A 21,015-nucleotide genomic window follows, 5' to 3' on the forward strand; every position below is an offset into this window, starting at 1 on the left:
TCCCATTTTCAGAGCCCAAGAGAGGTGGCAGAGAAAGGTCCTCTCCCATTCCCTGTGTGCAAACACAAGCCCTTCCAAGCCCCACCATGCCGCAGTGGCCACCTCCCCACTTCTCTTAACCCCTCCTTTCATAGCCTCCAGGGCATTTGAGGACTAAAATAACTGCTGGCTCCCCATCTAGAAAAGCAGGAGGGAGGAGAAGCACACAGACAGGGTTGAGGTAGTCCAGCTGTCCACCTTTCCTCTCTCCAGCCCAGGAAAACGCAGGCAGAACTGTAGACAGTGCTCACTCCAGTTCCTGTAGCAGCTAAGTGAAGGCAAGGCTGGACTCCTGTTCTCCTGCTGAGAAGGGGGGGGTGGATGGTTAGTTTACAATGTATGCAAAGTCTTTCTATGGAATAAAGATAACAAAACCAAATGACAGAGACAGAGCAGGGAGGGAGAACAAAAGAGGGAAGATGGGAGGGAGGGAAGGAGAGAAAAGGGTTGAAGGAACAATTACTCTTGCTAATGATAAGGAAACTTTTGAACCCTTGCAATTAAGTATCAAGGCTATTGTAGCAGGAGAGAAAGAAGGTTCATCTCAGTATGTACCAGATAGCCAGGGACCTGCAAGCATTTGGAGAAGTCAGGAGATGAAACAGTACAGAGGGGATGTCAAAGGAAGGGAGTATTGCTACTCACAGGACTGGGATTCTTCTTGAAAGCAGGCCAGGTTGACAGAGTATCAGGGTGAGAATTCTCTCTATGCTACCTTTAACAGACTTCTCACCAAAGCCAGGCTAAGCAACTCTCACGGGCCTGGCTAAAAGCCCTTTTTTTTTTTTTTAGTCAAAAAAAAAAAAAAAAGAGAGAGAGACAGTCTAAGGACAACAGTGCTTTTGACCTGATCTTGTTGGATTGGGAGAGGGCCTCCAGGGAAAGGATCCAAGGATCCTCTCAGCAGGCAGAGGATGTGGCCTGGGTTATGGAGAGCACTGGCAGGAACAGCATGAAGACCTGAGTTCCAAGCACAGTGCTCTCCATATTAGCTTTCATGGTGGCTTACTGTGTGGGTCAGAGCTCAGATGCTAGACACAGAGGAGGAAGCCCTGAGAAGGGGAGGAGCTAGCTCCCCCCTTGGAAAAATGGAGGTGGATCAATAGTTTTGAAAGTAACAGAGGACAGTAACAGTAAGCAGAAGAAAAACAAGCCCAAGACACACTCCCCATCTCAGCAATTCCCTATCCCTATTTCACGGGGCCCAGCTTCCCCTCCCAGCTTGCCTCTTAATACCTAGAATTTAGCTGTGCTGGGCCAGCGATCCTCGCCCCCACCCGCGCTGCCTGAGACCCTCTTCTCTCTCTTGCAGGTCTTCTGGCCGAAAAGGACAGCAATTACTGTCTCTGCAGGACACCCTGCAACCTGACCCGCTACAACAAAGAGCTCTCCATGGTGAAGATCCCCAGCAAGACCTCAGCCAAGTACCTGGAGAAGAAATTTAACAAATCCGAGAAATACATCTCGTAAGTTAAGCAGGAAATGGGGGGGGGGGGAGTGGGGAGGGGGGAAGTGGGGAGGAGGGCTGTGCAGAAAGAGGCAAAGGCAAGCAGTTAGCTCAATTTAGCAAACACTAATTGGGTGCCTGCTGTGTGCCAAGCTCAGAAGACAAGGCCACAAAGAGCTTGCAGCCCCCTGGGGAGATAAGTGCAGGATTGAAAACCACATAGGGCAATGACGTCTGGGACAGTGCTGGTTACAATTGAGATATGCGGGGAGACACCGAGGTCGACCGCAGATTGCTCAGGGTGAGGTCCAGGGAGCGCTTGACCTTTCTAAGGAATGTATAATTCTCCTGGTGGCTCTTGAGCCTTCTGCTCCCTCTTCCGGGAACACTTTTCCTGCCACTCTTCCTAGCTGGTTCCTTGTGGTACCTGTCTCCATTTGAGTAGAACTGCCTTAGAAAGTTAGATTACTGCCCCCCCTCCCCCGTTTTATTTTTTTCCCCTGGCACCATGGTGCTTTCCCTTATAATATTTCGGCAGTGTGACTTGTAGCTAAATAAGCAGTTCCTTCAGGAAAGGAGCTGACACAACCATCCTTCAAGATTTAGGTCTGGGCCGGGCATGGTGGCGCACGCATTTAATCCCAGCCCTGACGGAGGCAGAGGCAGGCTGATCTTTGTGAGTTCGTGGCCAGCCTGGTGCTACAAAGTGAGTCCAGGACAGCCAAGGCTACACAGAGAAACCCTGTCTTTGAAAACAAAACAAAAAAGATTTAGGTTTGGGAGGAAGGGTGGGAATAAAGAGATGGCTCAGCCATTGAGAGTGCTTATTGCTCTTTCGGGAGGACTGGAGTTCAGATGCCAACACCTGACTCAAGCAGCTCAGAAATGTCTGTAACTCCAGCTCCAAGGAATCTGACGCCCTCTTCTGACCTCTGCATGCGCATGCACGCACACACACACACACACACACACACACACACACACACACACACACGTGCACATACACACCAAGACACACATACACAAATTGTTGAAAAGAAGAAGAAAAGAAGTAGAAGAAGAAGAAGAGGAGGAGGAGGAGGAGGAGAAGAAGAAAAAGAAGAAGAAGAAGAAGAGGAGGAGGAGGAGGAGGAGGAGGAGGAGGAGGAGGAGGAGGAGGAGGAGGAGGAGGAGGAAAATAATCAGGAGAAAGATCCAAAACCATAATCAGACCTTAAAGGGGGAGAGTATTAGAAAGAAACAACAGCATGTCAAAAACCATGTGCTGGTGCCTTACAGAGAAAGAGGGGCTTCCCTTTTAAGCCTGGAAAGGAGCCTCATTGACAGGTATAGCTTAAAGTGAGAGTAAGAAAAATGAGAGCCAGTGTGACAGAGGTGGGAGTTAGAACGTGGGGAGGGACCCAAAAAAGAGTGCCTTCAGACCAATCCCCCTGACAGGGGGGTTGGCTGACTTTGGTAGGTTTTCAGGAGCTGAAAAGGACTTTATAATATATGAGTTAGTTTGGGATAGCATACATGGCAAACAGCATGGTGGAGCCAGGATCCATAAGTGAAGATCTGTCAGCCACAGCACAGACAGCTTCCTAGTCCGTCCCAGAGATGGAGATTTGGGCAGGAGGACTCAGTCTCATTTCCTCAGACTGTGGGATCTGGACTCTTAGAAGACCTAAACAGACAGCCCCCTCCCCATGTTCTAACTTATAATTTCCCACTCTGAGTCCTCCCTTATTGCCACCCTGTACACTCATCATAGTGGGAAGCTCCCTAATGCCAGGAACAACTTCTTGTCCTTTACTCTCTACCAAGTACGACTGACCCTTCTGGGCCAGACCTCAGGTGAAAAAAATAAAAAAAATAAATTTTTAAAAATCATTTTCACAGGGTAAAATGATTAGGAGACAGTGTCCTGGTGGGGGCTTAAGACCACGTTGCCACAAGGTACGTTAGCAACATAATGAAAGATGGACATGCCACAGATCATATAGGTTGAGCTGAAGGTGAGGGGGGCTATAATTAGGTTTAGAAGAAGGCAGCTTGACATGTCCATTCTAGATTCTCCCCCAACCCAGGAAAGGCAGGGGCTGTGATCTCCCCAGCCATGGGCTTTTGAGAAGCTTTATGTGGCAGCAAGTATAGATTCCCCTCTTGGGGAACAAGGCCTCAAACACAATCAGAAAGCAGTTGGTTACCCCATAACCTCCATAGCGTTTTGCACCAGAGGGTATGTCTTCCCCGGCTGGCTGGTGGTGTATCTCGCTGGGTTAGACCATGGATGGCTTTTCTGTCTCAGTACCTGCAGGGCACTTTGAAAGGTGGCCAGCAAAGAGGAAGCTTCCGACCCAGTTCCTTCCTGGTCCTCTATGCCTGCCGCCAAAATACGTGTGAGGTCTCTACCGTTAGGTCTTACTACCTGGTTTGGGTGGACAAACAAGAGCCATGACGGTGGCCTTTGTCAAAACTGTGCTCTTGAACTCAGCTCCCCAACAGAACGTTCTGGAATAATAGAGTCTACAGCCGCGGCACCCAGTGTGGTAACCACTGGCCACACGTGGCTGTGGAGCATGTGCAGTGGAGTTTGTATGAACAAGAAGCTGAATTGGGATCATCTTTCATTTGAACCAGCATAACAGTTTCAGAGAGACCCTCCAGGTGGTAGTCAGGGAGGAAGGCAGATGGGGGGGAAAGGGGCCTGTTCGTTGCTGTAGAGTTCCACCATGTGGAAAGACAGACACTTGCTTCTGTCTCTCCCGGCCACTCTTCCATTCCAGGACAGCCACCAGGCCCCTTCCTGGGATGATTTCTGCTCAACGGGTTCAAAACAAGAGGTGCAGAGGGCATGGAGGGCAAGCCAAGCCTCCCAGAAAGAGACTGCGGTGTAGGAAACCCCAGGCCCTGCTGCTTAGCAGACATTCCACAAGCAGGAATGAGTTTCCCTGCCAAGATGTGTCTCATTAACACACCTGCCTGCAGGAGAGGCACAGGAGGAGCCCAGGGCTTCTGCCAGGAACTTCCCAGCCCGCTACAGGCCTGCTCCCTACTATTCTCCCCAGCTCTGGCAAAAGACTGAGCGATGCCAGGTCAGGGCCTCCCACCTGGCTTGTTAGGGATCTCAGGAGGAAAATGGGGACTCTCGGGAATGGACCGTAACTGCTTAGGTGTTCAGCAGGGGCAGACACCCATTCTGAGGCCAGGCCAGTCAGGAGACTGCTAGACTCCTTCGCATGCCAAGAACCAAGCTGGCCCTGGAGGACACGGCCCTGGGTCCAGGCTGGACTCCCAGGAAGGATTCCAAGATAGAGTGGAGTAGAGGTAAAGACGAACAGGGACAGCTGATAGGAGCCTCTGATTCTAGAGTTCTATCGTTGGGCATCTCCCTGGGCCTCTCCTTCCTCATCCATCCACAGAGAAGCTAGGTTAGCCCATCCATGAATGATGAGGGTTCTAACTGCGTGCGGTGCTTAATTTTTCCTCTGCAGGGAGAACATTCTTGTTCTGGATATATTTTTTGAAGCGCTCAATTACGAGACAATTGAACAGAAGAAGGCGTATGAAGTCGCTGCCTTACTTGGTGAGTTGTAATGTCTATCAAATCAATTTCCATGTCTCTTAGGAGGGGTGGGAGTGGGGAGGTGGGCGGGAGGCAGGCAGAGAGACATGTAAGCCTCCTGAGGAGGCAAACTTTTTTAAGTACTAGTTACTCTCTCTGTGCTAGTTGTGGTGGAGGTTATGGGTCCAGGTCAGCCTTCAGCCTAGGCCTTGGTCTCCTCTGTGTGGTGAGGGGTGAACACAAAGGTCTCACAGGACCTCTCCAGGCCTGCCTTCTTGGATTCCCAAAGTTTCTGTCTCCAGGGCCTGAATGCTAGCAGAATCGTGGAAGGAGGGGATGTTCAACTTGGGAGATCACCAGGCATCCAAACTTTGAGGGTCCCTCATGAAGCCAGGACAGCAATGCACTGAGAAGCCAAGTGTTGTGCCCTGGATCCAGAGCCCTTTCTCAAACAGGAAAGAAGAGCTGATCTCTCCAGATGGCCACCAACCTGACTGCTGTTCCCACACATTGCCTGCCCTGGTTCTGATGGAACATAATACATGAGGAACTAAGTTCAACCCTGCCCTGGCCCATTTGGACACTCACATTCTGGTCAATGGATCAGCCCCCTCAACCTGTGCCACCTCGTCTTTACCCACTCCATAGAAGGGACAGGGTGCTTAGGAGTAAAGGCTGTTGTTCCTGAGACTGAATTAAGTGATAAGAACACCGTGGGAGGGGCAGGTTCCACCGGAAAGTATAGAAGGAAAAGCGGGCTTTCAAGCTAAGGACTTCTCAGAGCCATCTGTAAGGAGATGAGAGGGGTTACTGATTCCTATCACCCACTGTGTGCATCTGACTTTTCATGACTGAAAAGGCCTGAGCAAAACAACTTTAAGAAGGGAAGGACTTGTTTGGGCTCATGATTTCAGGGTTTTCAGTCCAGCCTGGTGGAAACAGCATGATGAAATAGAGCTACCACCATGGCAGCCAAACAAGAGAGAAAAGAAGAGAAGGGAGGGAGGGGGAGGGAGGGAAGGAAGGAAGGAAGGAAGGAAGGAAGGAAGGAAGGAAGGAAGGAAGGAAGGGGGAAGTAGAGAGGGAGGAATATGCCTGTGCCAGCAGACTCTCTTCCTTTTCCTTCTTCCCTTTCTATTCTGCCCAGGCCCCCCAGCCCATTGGCTGGTGCGTCCCATATTCAAAGTTGTTTCCTCTTAGTTAATTGTCTTAAGATGTCCTTAGACACTCACCCACAGGTATGCTTTACCAGTGTCACAGGTGCTTCTCAATCTAGTCAAGTGGACAGTGGAGACGAACCATCACGCCTACTTCACTGTGGCAGTTAGCTCAGATCAAGTCCATCAGTAGCAGTTTGTGGCACCTGGATAGTCACTATGCCGGAACCCCAGCCCCATCTGGTGTGACCAGGGGCCAGTGAACACTTCTATTCTCCATGTAGGAGGATCGGGGCAAAGCCTTTGTTCAGTGCCAGCTTTATAGAGGTAGCTGTCACCTAGGCCTCAGAGGTTATTGTGGTTAAAGGCCCTGAGCCACAGAGCACAGACCACGCCCCTCCCTCACCTCTGGAAAGTCTGACTGAGCTTTCCCCTTCCCTTCCCAGAGAGGATCAAGCTTGCATGTGGTTGCACTCATGCTTTCTCTCCCCCTCCCTCTCTTCCTCGCTCTTTCTCCTCCCTCTCCCTCCCCTCTCTTTCTTCCTCTCTTTCCCTTCCTCTCCCCTTTTCTCTCCCTCCCTATCCCTTTCTCTCCCTCTCCCTTCCCCTCCCTCTCACAGACAACACACACACAAAGACACACACACACATACACACACACACACACACACAGAGTGCAAAAAGGGTCCAGGCTTTGAATCTGTCATATCTGCATCTGATATAAGGATGAGCTTATTCCCAGCATCTTGTTCCCACCCAGAATAGCCCGTTAAGAAATGGTGCCGCCATCTGTGTGTGCCTCCTGTGAGGGAAGTATGTGCCACATACAAACCTTCAGCCATCAGGCCCAGCTCAGCCTTCTCTCGCCACTGCCCTATATGCACAGGACTCCATGTTAACACACACAACATGCACACTGAAACCAACCTATGTATCCATGTACCCATGATGCTCCAGCACCAACACACATACACACACACACACACACACACAAACACACACCCCTGTACAGCCCCATGGCCCACTGTATAGCTTCAGAGGCACATCCGTGCACACAGCAAACCTAGGCAGACACATTTCATGCCTATATGCGCACATACTCATCGAACACACTACACCTACACAATCCCCGTACATCTTATACACACTCGGGAACACACTTAGCACACACACACACACGGACACATTCTGTGTGCCGAGTCGGAGATACGCACTCACATAAAGCAATCAACGATCAGACGGGCTGCCTGCACACAGTCCGCACCCTGTCCAGCCTCACTGCATTCCAGCTGAGCTGTGCCCCCATGCCAACGCAGATCTCATACCTGACATCCGCACACAGACAGACCCACTGCCCAGTGAGCTTGTGCTGGAACAGTGCGGATGGAAGGGAACAGAAAGGAAGCCATCTTGAGCCCAGGGAGGTAGGGTGATCACATACAGCTAGACAAATTAGCCTGGTTATTGCAAACAGCTGAATAAGGAGCTGGGGTTGTTATATGCAGCTGAAAAAGGAGGCAGGTTCCCCTAATCTCAGTAGGAGCACTCCTCAGCCATTAACATCTGGGGGAGAAAGCGATGGTGGACATTTGCTGCACACACCATCAGCATTCACACTCAGACCACAGGCGGGCTCTGCCATCCCTCTGAGCCTCACCCAGAGTGGGCTTTGCCACTCCCATGAAGTAGCGGCATTGGGGTTCTTGGCATGGCAGTGTCCATGTCAACAATCATATTCGCTCAGGACTTTGCTCCCTATACAGGTACCCATGATCCTCATCAGTGAGTGGCCAGCTCCAACCCTGCTGGATAGTGCCATACTTGGCTCTCAGTGCCAACTGAAGTGAAGGGGGCCTGTCAGAGGACCGGCTTTTCTGTGGCAAGGCCCAGGCTTCCCCTGGAGGGGGTACACTCAAGAGCTCCGGCTTCCGGGTTCATCATCTCTTCACCCCTTCCTGGATCTGTGTGTAAAACCCGCTCTCTGGTCTTTTCCCTTCCTCTGCAGGTGACATTGGTGGTCAGATGGGATTGTTTATTGGTGCTAGTATCCTTACAATACTAGAGCTCTTTGATTATATTTATGAGGTAAGATTTGGGGCTACCCTTGGGGAAATGACCAAATGGTGAAACACCCAGACTCAGCACCAAGCATGGCTGAGGCAAGAGCTTCATTCCACCCACACAAAGCCACTTCTCCTAAGCACAGGGCAGGAGTAAGGGGAGGTGGATGTGAAAGAAATGGCGGCCATGCTCCCATCTTTGGACTTGTCCTAGACCACAGAGAGGGAGTAAAGGGATGAGAAGAGGCCAACCCTGAGTCCTTTCCACAGTGGGCCCAGGTTTCATGCTCCAGTGCAGCCACATCTGTATACAACATACAACACGCCCAACATATTACAGGCACATGCATCACACACATATCACACTTAAGCATACATGTACCACACATATACCACATGCATTCATGTGTGCGTGCACGCACACACACACATACAGACCATATTCATAGATCTACATACCACACACAACACACTCAGGGTGTGCACTGCCCACAAGCCTATCCTCTGGTTGGCCTGTTTTCTAAGTACTGTCTTCCATGGCCTAGCCAGCCCTCAGGAAGGGGCATATCCCAGGAATCCCCATCAACCTCAGTCTGGAAAGATGTAATCCTTAAAGGCACCTGGGGCCATGTTTCTGAAAGATTCGAAAACAGAGGCCTGGGAGCATATCAGCTCTTGCAACTTCCTAGCCCCAGGCAAGAAGAAGCCTGCCCCAGACTACCCTTCCCAGGGTTAATCTGGGCAGAAAACTCACAGAACAGCTGAGTTAGTGGGCTAACCCACCTGTGAATAGGCTCACCCCAGTGCCACCCTGCCCCAGTGATGGCTTGGAGACCTCCACGTCCCTGGTCATGGACGGGCAACTCACACCGGGATGGTGTGAATTGAAACAGGCGGTGGTTCCAGAGGTCCTACAGCACACCCACCCACACCACACAGTCCCTCGGGATTCTGATTCTCAGGCCCTCGTTGTGCCTCCCAGGGGAGGCAAAAAAAAAAAAAAAAAAGAAAAACAGCAATAATTCCAGAGCCCCTTGTGACCAGTCCAGAGACTTGTACGTCTCTCAGCATAATGACTACAAGCCATAGTTATTAATTCCCATGAAAAGTGAAACAAAATGAATGGCGAATTGAGCCACATTAGATAGCATATTTAAGAACTACCCTTAATTGCTACAAGTAAAGAGTTCTGACCTTGGGCATGCCCTCATCTTGTGGAGGCATCAGCCCTTGAAAATGAATAACGAAGCTGGGTGTGATGGCCTATATGTGTGATCTCAATGCTGGGGCAGGAGGATGGTGAACTTGAGGCCAGTCTGAGCTACACAGTGAGAAAGAGGTCCCAGCGTGTTCCCTAAGACCCATGGGGAACTGGGCCTACCAGCACCTTTTGCTTATCTGTAGGAGAAAGCAGTCCACACAGCAAGTCAGAGCTCTCGCTCACCCCCCTCCACGCTCTGGTTGGAGCAACAGAATCACATGGAGGCCAAAAGGCAAGAGCGTGAGGCCTCCAGAGCTGTCCACCGGGCAGAGCTCTTGCCATGGCCTGTATAGCCACAGCCCACACAGTCACTGTCTGTGTGATTCCCGGTTCAGCCTGTAGGAAGGGTCTCTGGCCTTTGCATCCTCCTCCCAGCCTGACTGACCACATCCTGTCTTTCTTACAGCTGATCAAAGAGAAGCTATTAGACCTGCTCGGCAAAGAAGAGGAGGAAGGGAGCCATGACGAGAACATGGTAAGAACGGCTTGGGTAGGCTACGAAACCAGACACAGGGCCAGGCAGGAAGGACCTGAATCTGCACATCTTCCCATGGCCTGAGACAGACACCCTCTCATGCGCCAAATCCAAGGACACTCCAGCTAGGCCACAACCCAGAATTCGAGGGCTCGGCCATGAGTGGAGCTGACCCCAAGAGGTGTTTCTGAGGGTAGATCCTTCTTCAGGCCATGGGGTTACTCCCCTCCTTCTACACTCTTACAAGAGAGTCCCTACATACGTCTTACCTCCATGTTTGCTGAGAGCGGGAACTGCACGGTGTCACCGACCTCCATCCATTCGAAGGGGACAGCGAGTAGGAAGCCCAAGCAGTTAGTAGTAGCAATGGCCATGCACATTATGGCTATTGACCGCTGTATTCTGGCTGCAGGTTGGGTACCATTCTGTGTGCCCGTGTGGGTCTTGTCACAGCAGCCACCGTAAACAAAGATCTATCTTTACCTTCTTTTTGCCTTTGATGCCACTGAGGCCCAAAGGCCAGAGTCACGTGCCTTTACATGAGGAGGGCTAAACTTGAAGTGCCTCTAACCATGGCATCACGTTGCCTTTTCTTTATAGCCAGGGGCAGCACCTTTCACTTTCATGCCTGTCAATCATTCTTTTTGCATAGCTCCTCCCACTCCAGGCTCAGGCACGTCTTGGTTGACTGAGGCAGGTATCTCAGGCTTTTCTTCCCAGTACTGTACCCCAAATCAGCCTTGGAGCAGCCACTGCTTCACAAAAAAAAAAAAAAAAAAAAAAAAAAAAAAAAAAAAAAAATTGACTGGTCCCAAATGGAGCTCAGTCCTGGCTGATGGGCCCCCATTTCTGTTCCAGACACTGTCTTGTCATTACACCGCTCCCAAACAAGCAAGCTGGCTCTGAGTTCTCTGGGCTCCTGAAGCCTCTGTTGAATAGAAGGCAAGCCTCTGCTGAGAGAGAGAACAGCAAAGAGGCAAATCGCCTAGGCTGTGGTCTCAGTTGTCTTGGCCACAGCCTAGGCCCTCTGAGCCCCAGCTGTGTGCCTGGGGGAAGTTCCTTAGCCTCCCTAAGCAGATGCGTAGGACCATAAAGTCTTAGAGGGCCTGTGTGGGGTTAAGAGGCATCGTAGGCCTTTTTCACAGGCAGCAAGTGCTCTCCAAAAGCCACGATTCCCTCCCCACCTCCCTTAGGCTGTCTCAGAGTTATAAACGCTCTTCACCTGTTTCCCCTCCCTGAAGCTCTGTCTCCATCAAATCCTCCCCACTCCTTTCACCCTGACCACAGCACCAAACCCCTGACACTATCTCCCACTTGGCCCTGCCTCCTCCCTCCTCTCTCATCCATCTGCACACTACAGCCTGGGAGCTTCGGAACATGCAGACCATCTCGGGTCCACCCTACCCAGCGACTCTACTGTTTCCCCAGGGCCCACCCTGCGGCTCTGATCGGCCTCCATCCTGACCTTTAGAGCAGCTTGCGGGGCACAACCCCTTTGGGGGTCGCGCATAGCAGATATCCTGCATATCAGATATTTACATTAGGACTCGTAACAGTAGCAAATTTACAGTTAGGAAGTAGCGGCCAAATAATCCTATGGTTTGGGTTCACCATAACATGAGGGACTGTATTAAAGGGTCGCAGCACCAGGAAGGTGAGAACCCCTGCTTTAGAGGTCCCCAAACTGCTTCACAGGACTTGGCAGTAGATTTTTTCTTTTTTTTTTTTTTTTTCTGAATGAATGAATGACACGTGCCCCCTTTCCTTTCCTGGCAGAGCACCTGTGACACAATGCCAAACCACTCTGAAACCATCAGCCACACTGTGAACGTGCCCCTGCAGACAGCCTTGGGCACCCTGGAGGAGATTGCCTGCTGACACCTTTCAGGCAGCCCAGCACCTCCAAAAAGACCTTAAAGGCCCAATACCCAGGACAGGCGACAGCAAGCTCAGGTGGGATAGCCCCTGATGTCAGAGGGAAGCAAGAGCCCCCCCCCCCATGCACACATTGCGAACTTCTGCCAAACCTCACTCTGGCCACATCCGACATGAACCGTCCCGGGCCCTGCCACGTGTCCCTCGTAGGACCGATGAGTCACACTCCGGAACTGTCCAAGAACTAACCTGCCATCACATCTCACTGCCAGATGTACAAAGCACCTGCATGCTCAGACTTCTTACGGCGCCACCTCCACTTCTGTCTTGTATCTTCTCCGTGTGGTTTCCAGAGCCCACTCCGCTGCCCGTGCAGTGGGGCCAGGTTTCAGCCCCAAAGTCAGCCTGAGCCCAGCTCCAGAACTGAAACTGCGCAGTCAAGAAGGAAACCACAGAACTCTCTACGACGTTTGATCCTTGTGTTGTCTGTGAAGGTTCTTAGCCTTGTCCCCAGACTGGCCCGTGGGGCTCCCGCACTAAAGGTGACCAGTGCCAACCTCTTTCTTATTCCAGCACCTGTGGAGGTGGTACAGTGGCCTGGGTGACCCCAGTATTCGTCCATGGAGCCACGTCGTTCTCTCCCTGTGACACAGCTGTAGAGTCTGATCTCTTCCGTTTTGTTTTCTTTCCTTTTGTTTGGGGCGGGGGCTGTTTTTGTTCGTCTACTGAAGGTTTGTTTTGCCTCGTTTTTTTTTTTTTTTTATGGTCTTCAGTTTCGATGTTCTAAGGTTCGGTTTGGGTTTTCCATTTTCTCTGGAGTTTTATTTATTCGTGCTTCGAACCACAGTCATATTAAAAGCTGGTCTTGTGGAAGTGGCCACATCACTCTGCTTTTTCTCTGCATCGAGGTCTTTGTCCCCACAGGCTAAGGGGAGCCGCACACCTGCCAGCCAGAAGCTACAGAGGAGGTTTACTGGGTTTCACCAGCACTGTTTGCCTTTCTAAGATGTGTGCACTATGCATCTCATCCTGTCCTAAGTCACAACTTTGTTGGTTGATTACATGACCCACTAACAGGCCAAAACCTGTGTTCTGCAGAATATCACCCAATGTAATGTATTATAAAACAGGGAGAGACAGAGAAGGCTACCTGTGACCACAAAAAAACAAAACCTTAGCAGAGACCTTCCAGGGTCCCTGTGCCCTGTCTGGTGCCCTGGCTCCCCTATCTGTGAGTTCAGGCTAGACCTAGACCCAGTGTGGCCTCTCACTCACCACCACATGATCCTCTTTCAAGCCCAATGTTCTACTCCCATGAACCTGACCTACCTTCTCCCTCCAGCACTCACATCAGCAGCACTTTGTTCTCTGTGACTCCTGATAGGATATCCAAATGAGACACAAGGTTGAAGGTACCTTTGCTGACCACAATTGCCTACCCCCTTTGAAGCCTCTGGTTGACAAATGAGAACTTCTTGTTTGGCCAGAATCAACCCATGCTGCTGTTACGGTGACAGATCCTTTAGGTTAGGCTTTTACTTCCAACCACAGATCCCTCCCACTCCTAACCCAGAGTCTGCCCCAGCTGTGGAGACGGGTCTGATGTGGCTTGTGTCTTTATTCCCGTGTGTATATGCATGGATAGAACAGGCCAGGACAGGGCTTCAGGGTTCTAGAACCTACGCTGTCTCATTCTCTCCCCTCACCCCCTCATCACACTGTGATTGCTCCAGTGCGCTGAACTTAAGAATGACATAACTAGGGAGTTTGAAACTGTGGCCCATGACCCTCTTCTCTCAGTAGCTGATTGTGCTGATACCCTGACCCTCTCTGGGGTCACTCTCTTGATTGGAGGATGATCATAACTTAGCTGTGTGAGGGGAAGGGGCAGGGCCAGGTGATGAAGACCCCCTCCAAGTCCTGTTCAAGAGTCTTCGGCAGCGCCCAACCCCACACCCAGGCACACCTAAACTCGCTACAGAAGGGTTGCCCAAACTGTTGACAGTTCTTAAGAATGCAGAATGGCATTATCATCTCACGGCTCTATAAGGTCTGGCATGGGTCTCACCGGGTAAGGTGACGACAATACGGCATCTCTCTCTAGAAGCTCCTGGGGAGGATACACTTTCTTGCCTCCTCCGGCCTCTGGACACCCACCATGTTCCTTGACTAGTGACCCCTTCCTCCTCCTTTCAAGTTAGCTATGACTGCTAAGCCTTCTCACATCACATAACCAGGACTTTCCACAGTCACATCGCCCTCCAGCTCTGACCTCCCCTATTGTGCCCTCTCTCCTTTTAGAGGCTCCTTGTGGCTCCATTGGGCCCACCAGGCAGTCCAGGACAACCTGCTTCATTGCCAGGTTATTCCCCCTGGCACATGTGCAAAGGCTCTTTTACTATGTAGAGTCACGAGTTCCAGGGACCAGGAGGGTAAGCATCTTTATGGGCAATTATTCATCCTATGGGGCCGCATGGCCCAATGTCCTTGTTTTCCAAATGAATAGCCCCTACTGGGGTGTGAAGGGACTGGTCTGGGGGTCACCCACAGAGCGAGCGAGCGTGCTTAAGCTGTACTCAGCTGCCAGGATCTCAGCTCTATTTGTAGACCTACCATGATGACTCACTTAAAGCAAAAAAAAAAAAAAAAAAAAAAAGGCCAAAAATGATCTTTCTTCCAAGACTACGCCAGGCTATAAACGTCTCTCCTGAGATAAACTCACCCCTCACTTCACCCAACTGGAAGTGTCCCACTGGTGGCTAGACTGACAAATGCAGAAGGAGAAGGATCTGAAGGCTGGCCTCAGACTTGCTCCCATCAAGGACAGGAACAAAATGAAGTGTCTATCTGGAGATCTAGGATCCTGGCTGATGCCTCTGCCTTCTTCCAATTTAACAACTTCATACATTTTTAAAAATTGATAACTGAGGATGCTATTTGAACTGCTTCAATGGATTTCTAGCTTCCTTCGAGGAAGAAAATAAATAAGGGAGAGGGATCATTTTGTAATGGGGCAAAGACGGTTCAGAGAGATTTGTATTGCTCTGGGTCTCACACACCTATGTATTTCTTCTGATTTGGGTATTCTGGCTTTGTTCAGTTTAGGGCAAGTCTATGTACTTAACATGTTTAAATGTACACACACACACACACACACACACACAATTCAAAAGGACAAACCAATATCCAGGTATCGATTAGTCCATTGTTAGCAAAAGATAGCCTAACTTTCAGTGGGTGGTGGGCTATTTTTGTGCTATCATTTCAAACAATTATCCTAAGAAATGTATATAGAGACATTTTCAGAGTGACCATCAGGAGGGGTCAGGGCTGCAGAGGACACTCAAGTATGTGTCACAGTCTAAGCAATCACCAGAGATGACACAGAGACGGTGTTGAGAGCACAGTCACGTGTCCACACCTCGAGGCTGGACTCTCGGTGGCCTTGGAGGCTGAGATAAACCGACGGGTGCGTGGCCCCAGCCCTCTCGGATAGAGTCCACCAGGCGCCTACAGTCAGTGGAGCGAAAGGAGTGAGTTTTTCTGTGAGCATCTGAGCTGTGCCAGGGACTGGGCTGGCTGCGCACCGGCTGTTGCTTTGTTGTTTTTGGCAGAGACACCAGAGTTATTTTATTTTCCCCTCTCCGGCTTGAAGCTATTTTTGTGAATGTTTTAACTGTGAACATGCCTAGAAAGTAGCTTCAAGCGAGGCAAGCATTGATGAGAGACTAGAGGCCCCTGCGGGGCCGCTCCCACTAGGCTAGAGGTGGCGATGGGAACCCACCACACACAGGCGTGAGCTTGCCAGGTGGCATGCTCCTTCCAGGAAGCTTGGCTCGGCTCCACCTCCACCCCCCACCCCCGCCTGAGCAAAGCAACCCAAGGAGAAGCCTGGTGACCACTTCCTTCACAGACACTCGGGGACTCCTATTCCAGGAATGTGTAGCCAAGGAGCTCCATCAGGCCTCAGGGGCTGAGTTCCGTGGTTACAGAAGAGAAAGGGGTTCACAGAGGCCAAAGGGTTCCTTTGAAAGAGAGTTCAGCTGGTCCTGACCCACTGGCACCAGGGCAGTCCCCATATTGCATGGAGAAAGTTTCCTGGCGGAGGTGGGAGGAGGCCAAGAGCCAAAACGTGAACACAGGCCCACCATTCATTCACCTCAACTGTTGTGTACCAGGCATTTGCCCTCACAAAGCTTGTGGTCTGAATGGGAATACAAAATTACAGACAGATCGGGGTGCCAGTCGAAGGGGCATGAAAGGAGGTGTAAGGCAAGGCCAGGAGGTTAGAATAGGGAGAGTTTAAGGGACTGGACACAGGTCAGGGAACCCAAGCAAATACCTGAAAGGGGGAACTGAATTCGTACGTGAGCGCACAACACACACACGGGGGGTGGGGAGGCAGAGAAAGAGAGAAAGAGAGGTGCAAATATATATAATACACTTTTTTTCCTCATTGCTTTTTGCTTCCCGTAACATATCAATTCTTAATTTTGTTTGTATCACGGATTCATTTTAGAATAAAGTGAAAGCTAAGACTTCTCCCCCACATCCACCCAGGAACGATGATCATGAGAATAATGGGCATAAGATGTTATATATAATTAGAGGAGGATTCTGAATCTCTGAAGTCCGTCTGTGACCCTCCATGGAGCCACTGATGCTGGCCATGGTCTAGGAAGCGCTGAGCGATCTCCTGAAAAGGCCACACCAGCTCACAAAGAGCTATTGATGTTTCTTTTCCCCAAATGGCCTAATGACTGTCGCTTTTTCAATTTGAGCGGGGGAGGGGGGGAGATAAGATAGGACTTGATCAGTTTCTTTTTTTTTTTTCTCCTTAATCTTTTTAAACCTTTGACACGTGCTGCGGTTTGTGTGCAGGCACTTCCTCGGAGATGGCAACGGGAATGGGTGAGCAGAAAGCAAATACGCACGAGGAAACCCGGGAACGTGATTTCATGAAATTATTTTATGCACATGGAGATGCTGAGTACGGGAGGGACCTGCATACATGAGTAGCAATCACGGCACCTGCCTTACAGATGCGCTCACAGTCTGGCTGCTCAATAAGGGAAATGTGACGTTCTTGAGTGACCATTGACCCTTCAGTCGTGCCCTTGCTGTTTAATTTCATTCAGGTTTTTTCTTTTCTTTCTTTCTTTCTTTCTTTTTTTTGGGGGGGGATTTGTTTGTTTGTTTGTTTGAGACAGAATTTCTCTGTGGAGCTTTGGCTGCCCTGGAACTCGCTCTGTAGATCAGGATGGCCTCGAACTCACAGACATCCGCCTGCCTGCCTCTGCTTCCCCGGCACTGGGATTGAAGGTGTGTGCCATCACTGCCTGGCTTCAGTGGCTTTTTTTAGTAGGGATTTTCTCTTGCTGGGCTTTCCATTGCTGTGATAAGGCATCATGGGCCAAAGCAATTCCGGAACAAAAGAGTTTATTTCTCCTTACGTGTCCCAGTCGCAGTCCATCACAAAGGAAGTCTGGGCAGGAACCTGGAAGCCAGCGCTGTTGGAGGCCACGGAAGAGTGCTGCTCACCAGCTAGCCCTCCATGGCTTGTTCTGCCCGTTTCTTAGAGAACCCGGGACCCCAAGTCAGGGGTGGCGCTGCCTCCTGTGGGCTGGGCCCTACCACAGCAACCATTAATCAAGACACTGCCCTCACAGGCTTGTCCAAAGGCCAGTTTTGTGGGCGTGTTTTCTAAATTGTGGTTCTCTCTTCTCAGAGAACTCTAACTTCTGTCAAGCTGACAAAAAACTGGCCAGCACAGGTGCGATGCTCGTTTGATTATTCAAAGAAAACTCCACATCCTGAGAACAAATGCCCGTGGATGGTGCTGGGAGGTGGAATTTAGACATCTGCGCTTCTTGAAGATCTTCTCTGTGCCCCATTTATTTGCCCAACTTACCACTCTTGTGGCTATTTGTCTTTAAAATAATTCCAACTTCTGTGGTGTCTTTTCAAAAGGAATTATATCCAACTTAAAACAAACCTAAAACAGAATCATTGCTGGACACATCAGCTCAATTAGTCTCAAAACAGCAAGAAGGCAACTACCCTGATTTCATCATTTCATAAGCACTTTCTGTGGGCCTACTATGTGCCAGGTACTGTGCCAGGTCCTGAGGGTCCCTACAGTAAGAAAATATTTTTTAAACTTTCCATACAACATAGTTTCATTATGTTCTTCCAACTCTCCCAACTACTCTGAGCATCCCCACCATGAATCCAACTTCATGGTCTTTTGCTCACTTAAACACACACACACACATACACACCATAAAAACCATGGAGTCCGTTTTGTGTTGCCCAACTACTCCTGAGCATGAGGCCTGCCCTATATGTGTCCGATATAGGCAGTGCCACTCATTGAAGAAAACTTTCCCTTTCCTAGCAGCCATCAGTTGCAATTAGCTTCTTGGTTAGGGGGTGGACTTGGACTCTGCGTCCATTTTCCCTTCCCCATGCTGGGATTTGACACCATTCTCATCTTCAGGAAGCTCAAAGTCTAGCTGGGGAAAGGCGGGCAATGGTTACGCACACAGATGCTGGGGCAGCAAGAGAGACAAGATGCATGAGCCACAGTGTGCACTGAGAATAACATGGACACAAGAGGCTGAGACAGGTGTTGACCGAAACCCTGAGAAAAGGATGGAAGCTGTGGGCAGGTGAGTGGGCAGAAGACATACAGAGTGAAGGTTTGCAACCAGGAGAGAACTTGGAGGGTTTGAAGAATGCTAAGTCCCTCCTTGGTAGGAGTTTGCTGACTCTCCACTCTCTCCCGAGGCTGCATCTACCCACTCTGGGTCCTAGCCTACTGATGATGCAAGTGCTGCTCAAGAGGTGGCAGCTGGGATGGGCTGAGGATGCCCAGTGGCCTTTGTGTTTCTGACACCTCCAATCTGAACTTCAGCTGCACAAGCTGTATCATGTTGGCCAAGCTCTAGACTTTTTCTAAGGGCTGAGTTTCTTCTGAAAATGAGGATGACCCCTCAGAGTGGCATACGTGGTAGCACGCTACTCTAAGGACCTCAGGAAATGCTGACTTCTATCTGGGCAGAGGCCACCTTCTGGTCCCAGGGTGTTCTGAGAGCCAGATCACACAGCCCCACGCCATAACCTCAGCCAAAGAAGAGCATCAGCAAAGCTTACGAGAGCTACCAGGAACTGCTGCCTCCTGACCTGCATGTACAGATAGAGAATAGGGACCCGCCCCCCCCCCCTGAGTGTTGCTTCATTCTTTGGTTAATTACAAAGAAAATCCTGCTTCAGATCTGTCTCCGGGAGCCATTCTAGTCTGCAGGGACACCTACCAAACTTGACATTCTCCCCACACTCCATAGAAACCTCTGCCACTTTATCCAAGATCATTTTCCTCCCTCTCCTCATACCCCCTCTTTTCCTCTCCCTCCTCAGCAAAGAGTTAAAGGGACACAGTGTAGGTGTTCAGGTAGGTAGGGCCTGAAGGCATCCACTGATCCCTGAGGCAGCTGGAGCTTGGTACACCTAGAGAGGACATAAGGAACATTTCTTGAGTCTGACTGTACCAAGCAATGTGGCGGTCACTTTGCTGCCTGTAGCATTCAGGGTGACCTCCATTAGCTCTTCTGACCCAAAAATGAATGCTGAACTCCTGGACATGACTGGACATGAAGGACTGGTAGCCACTCATTTGATGTTTGCCGATATCAGTTGATGTTCGCATACCAGTTGGGCTTTCAGCAGGTTCATCCATTTGCTGAGGACTCTGTTTGGCTGTTCTACATGCTGGAGACAAAAGAAACACCCAAAGTCCCTGCTCTCTTGGTGCTTACAACCTAGCAGAAGAGATTCTGTGGGGGGGAGGGGTTGTGTGTGTGTGTGTGTGTGTGTGTGTGTGTGTGTGTGTGCATGTATATGTGAGTGCCTGTGTCTGTGTATGTGGTGTTTTCAGATGTGCATGAAATCATGACTGACAGAGGGACCTGGTAAGGTAGTGACAAGGAATAGTGAGGTGACTCCTTCAGCTCTGGTTGTCAGAGATTCACACTGAGAAGGTGAAATTAAGGTGAGTCCTGCCTGACTGAAGAAAGGAATAATCACAAACAAACAAACAAACTGATGAAATGACCTTCCTGGGAGCTACAAAGGCCCTGTAGCTTGTTGCATCCAAAGCAGAGAGTCACTGAAAGAGAGTCTAATGAATGATGGCACAAGATATGAAAAGCATGCCGATCTCAGGGAACTCACTTCCGGGACACACAGCTGCTGGAGTCAAAAACTCGGATGAACCAAGGGACAGCTCTGCTCACTGGAGCCCTCCTAAGCCGAGCTGAGTGTCCAGCCGAAGGTGAGAAAGACACTGAGGTCAGAGCACAGGGCAAGGTTGAAGGAGGAGTTGTAGTGGCATGGAACGAGGTGAGAGGCAGCTGTCCCAGCAGAGAGATGAGGGCTTGATTTGATAGGCAGCCCAGCGTGGGTAGAAGGTGGGATAGTTTCCAGAGCTGTTAAGACCAGAGGCTAAGAGGTGCTCGCCACACAAGCATAAGCACCTGAGCTTAATCCCTAAAACCCACTTTTTTAAAAAGCCAGTCATTGGAATACACAGTTGTAATCCTAATGCTAGAGCAGCAGAAACAGGAAGATCCCTGGAGCTCAGTGACGAGCCACCTACCCTCCTCGATGAATTCCAAGTCAGTAAGAGACCCTGTTTCAAAAAACAAGGTGAACAATGCCTGAGGAACAGCACCAAATTCACTTCTGACCTCTACATGCACCCGCACACATACACACAGAGAGAGGAGGCACACATATAACCCCCCCCACACACACACACACACAAATTTCAGGTGGGCAAAATTTTGTGAGCAGAGGACTGTAGGGGAGAGTGATGGGGAGATGTGGGCGGGGAGACACCAACATTTAACCTAACATACCTCAGTTTTTAGGAACTGAGTTTGGGACTTTTAAGTGAGCTTGCGCTCTGTCAACCATCACCATAAGCCAGCCGGTAGTAACTTTGATCGGAGCACTCTCTCCTGGTTATTCCCTTCTCCATCTCTACCTGTTCCCAGTGAACTCCCTAGCCCAAACCTCCAGGGTCCCTTGTCTGGACCTGACACTGTTCACCCTCACCTCGAAGAGGCCTGAGGCCATGATGGCAGCCTTCACA

General features: G+C 50.2%; 1 protein-coding gene across 2 annotated transcripts in view; it reads left to right on the plus strand.

The window, feature by feature from the left end:
* Asic2 (acid sensing ion channel subunit 2) overlaps nt 1-12,734 on the plus strand; it is a 1,053,308-nt gene extending 1,040,574 nt beyond the window's left edge. For both annotated transcript variants that reach the window (XM_060387160.1, XM_021638858.2), the window contains exons 6-10: nt 1,352-1,505; nt 4,963-5,054; nt 8,196-8,275; nt 9,918-9,986; nt 11,763-12,734. In XM_060387160.1, the coding sequence (XP_060243143.1) occupies nt 1,352-1,505; nt 4,963-5,054; nt 8,196-8,275; nt 9,918-9,986; nt 11,763-11,864 (497 nt within the window). In that variant the 3' untranslated portion in view covers nt 11,865-12,734. The remainder of the gene's footprint in view (nt 1-1,351; nt 1,506-4,962; nt 5,055-8,195; nt 8,276-9,917; nt 9,987-11,762) is intronic.
* The last annotated feature ends 8,281 nt before the right edge of the window (nt 12,735-21,015 follow it).

The sequence above is a fragment of the Meriones unguiculatus genome, chromosome 7 (genome assembly GCF_030254825.1).
Source record: "Meriones unguiculatus strain TT.TT164.6M chromosome 7, Bangor_MerUng_6.1, whole genome shotgun sequence".
Lineage (NCBI taxonomy): Eukaryota > Metazoa > Chordata > Mammalia > Rodentia > Muridae > Meriones > Meriones unguiculatus.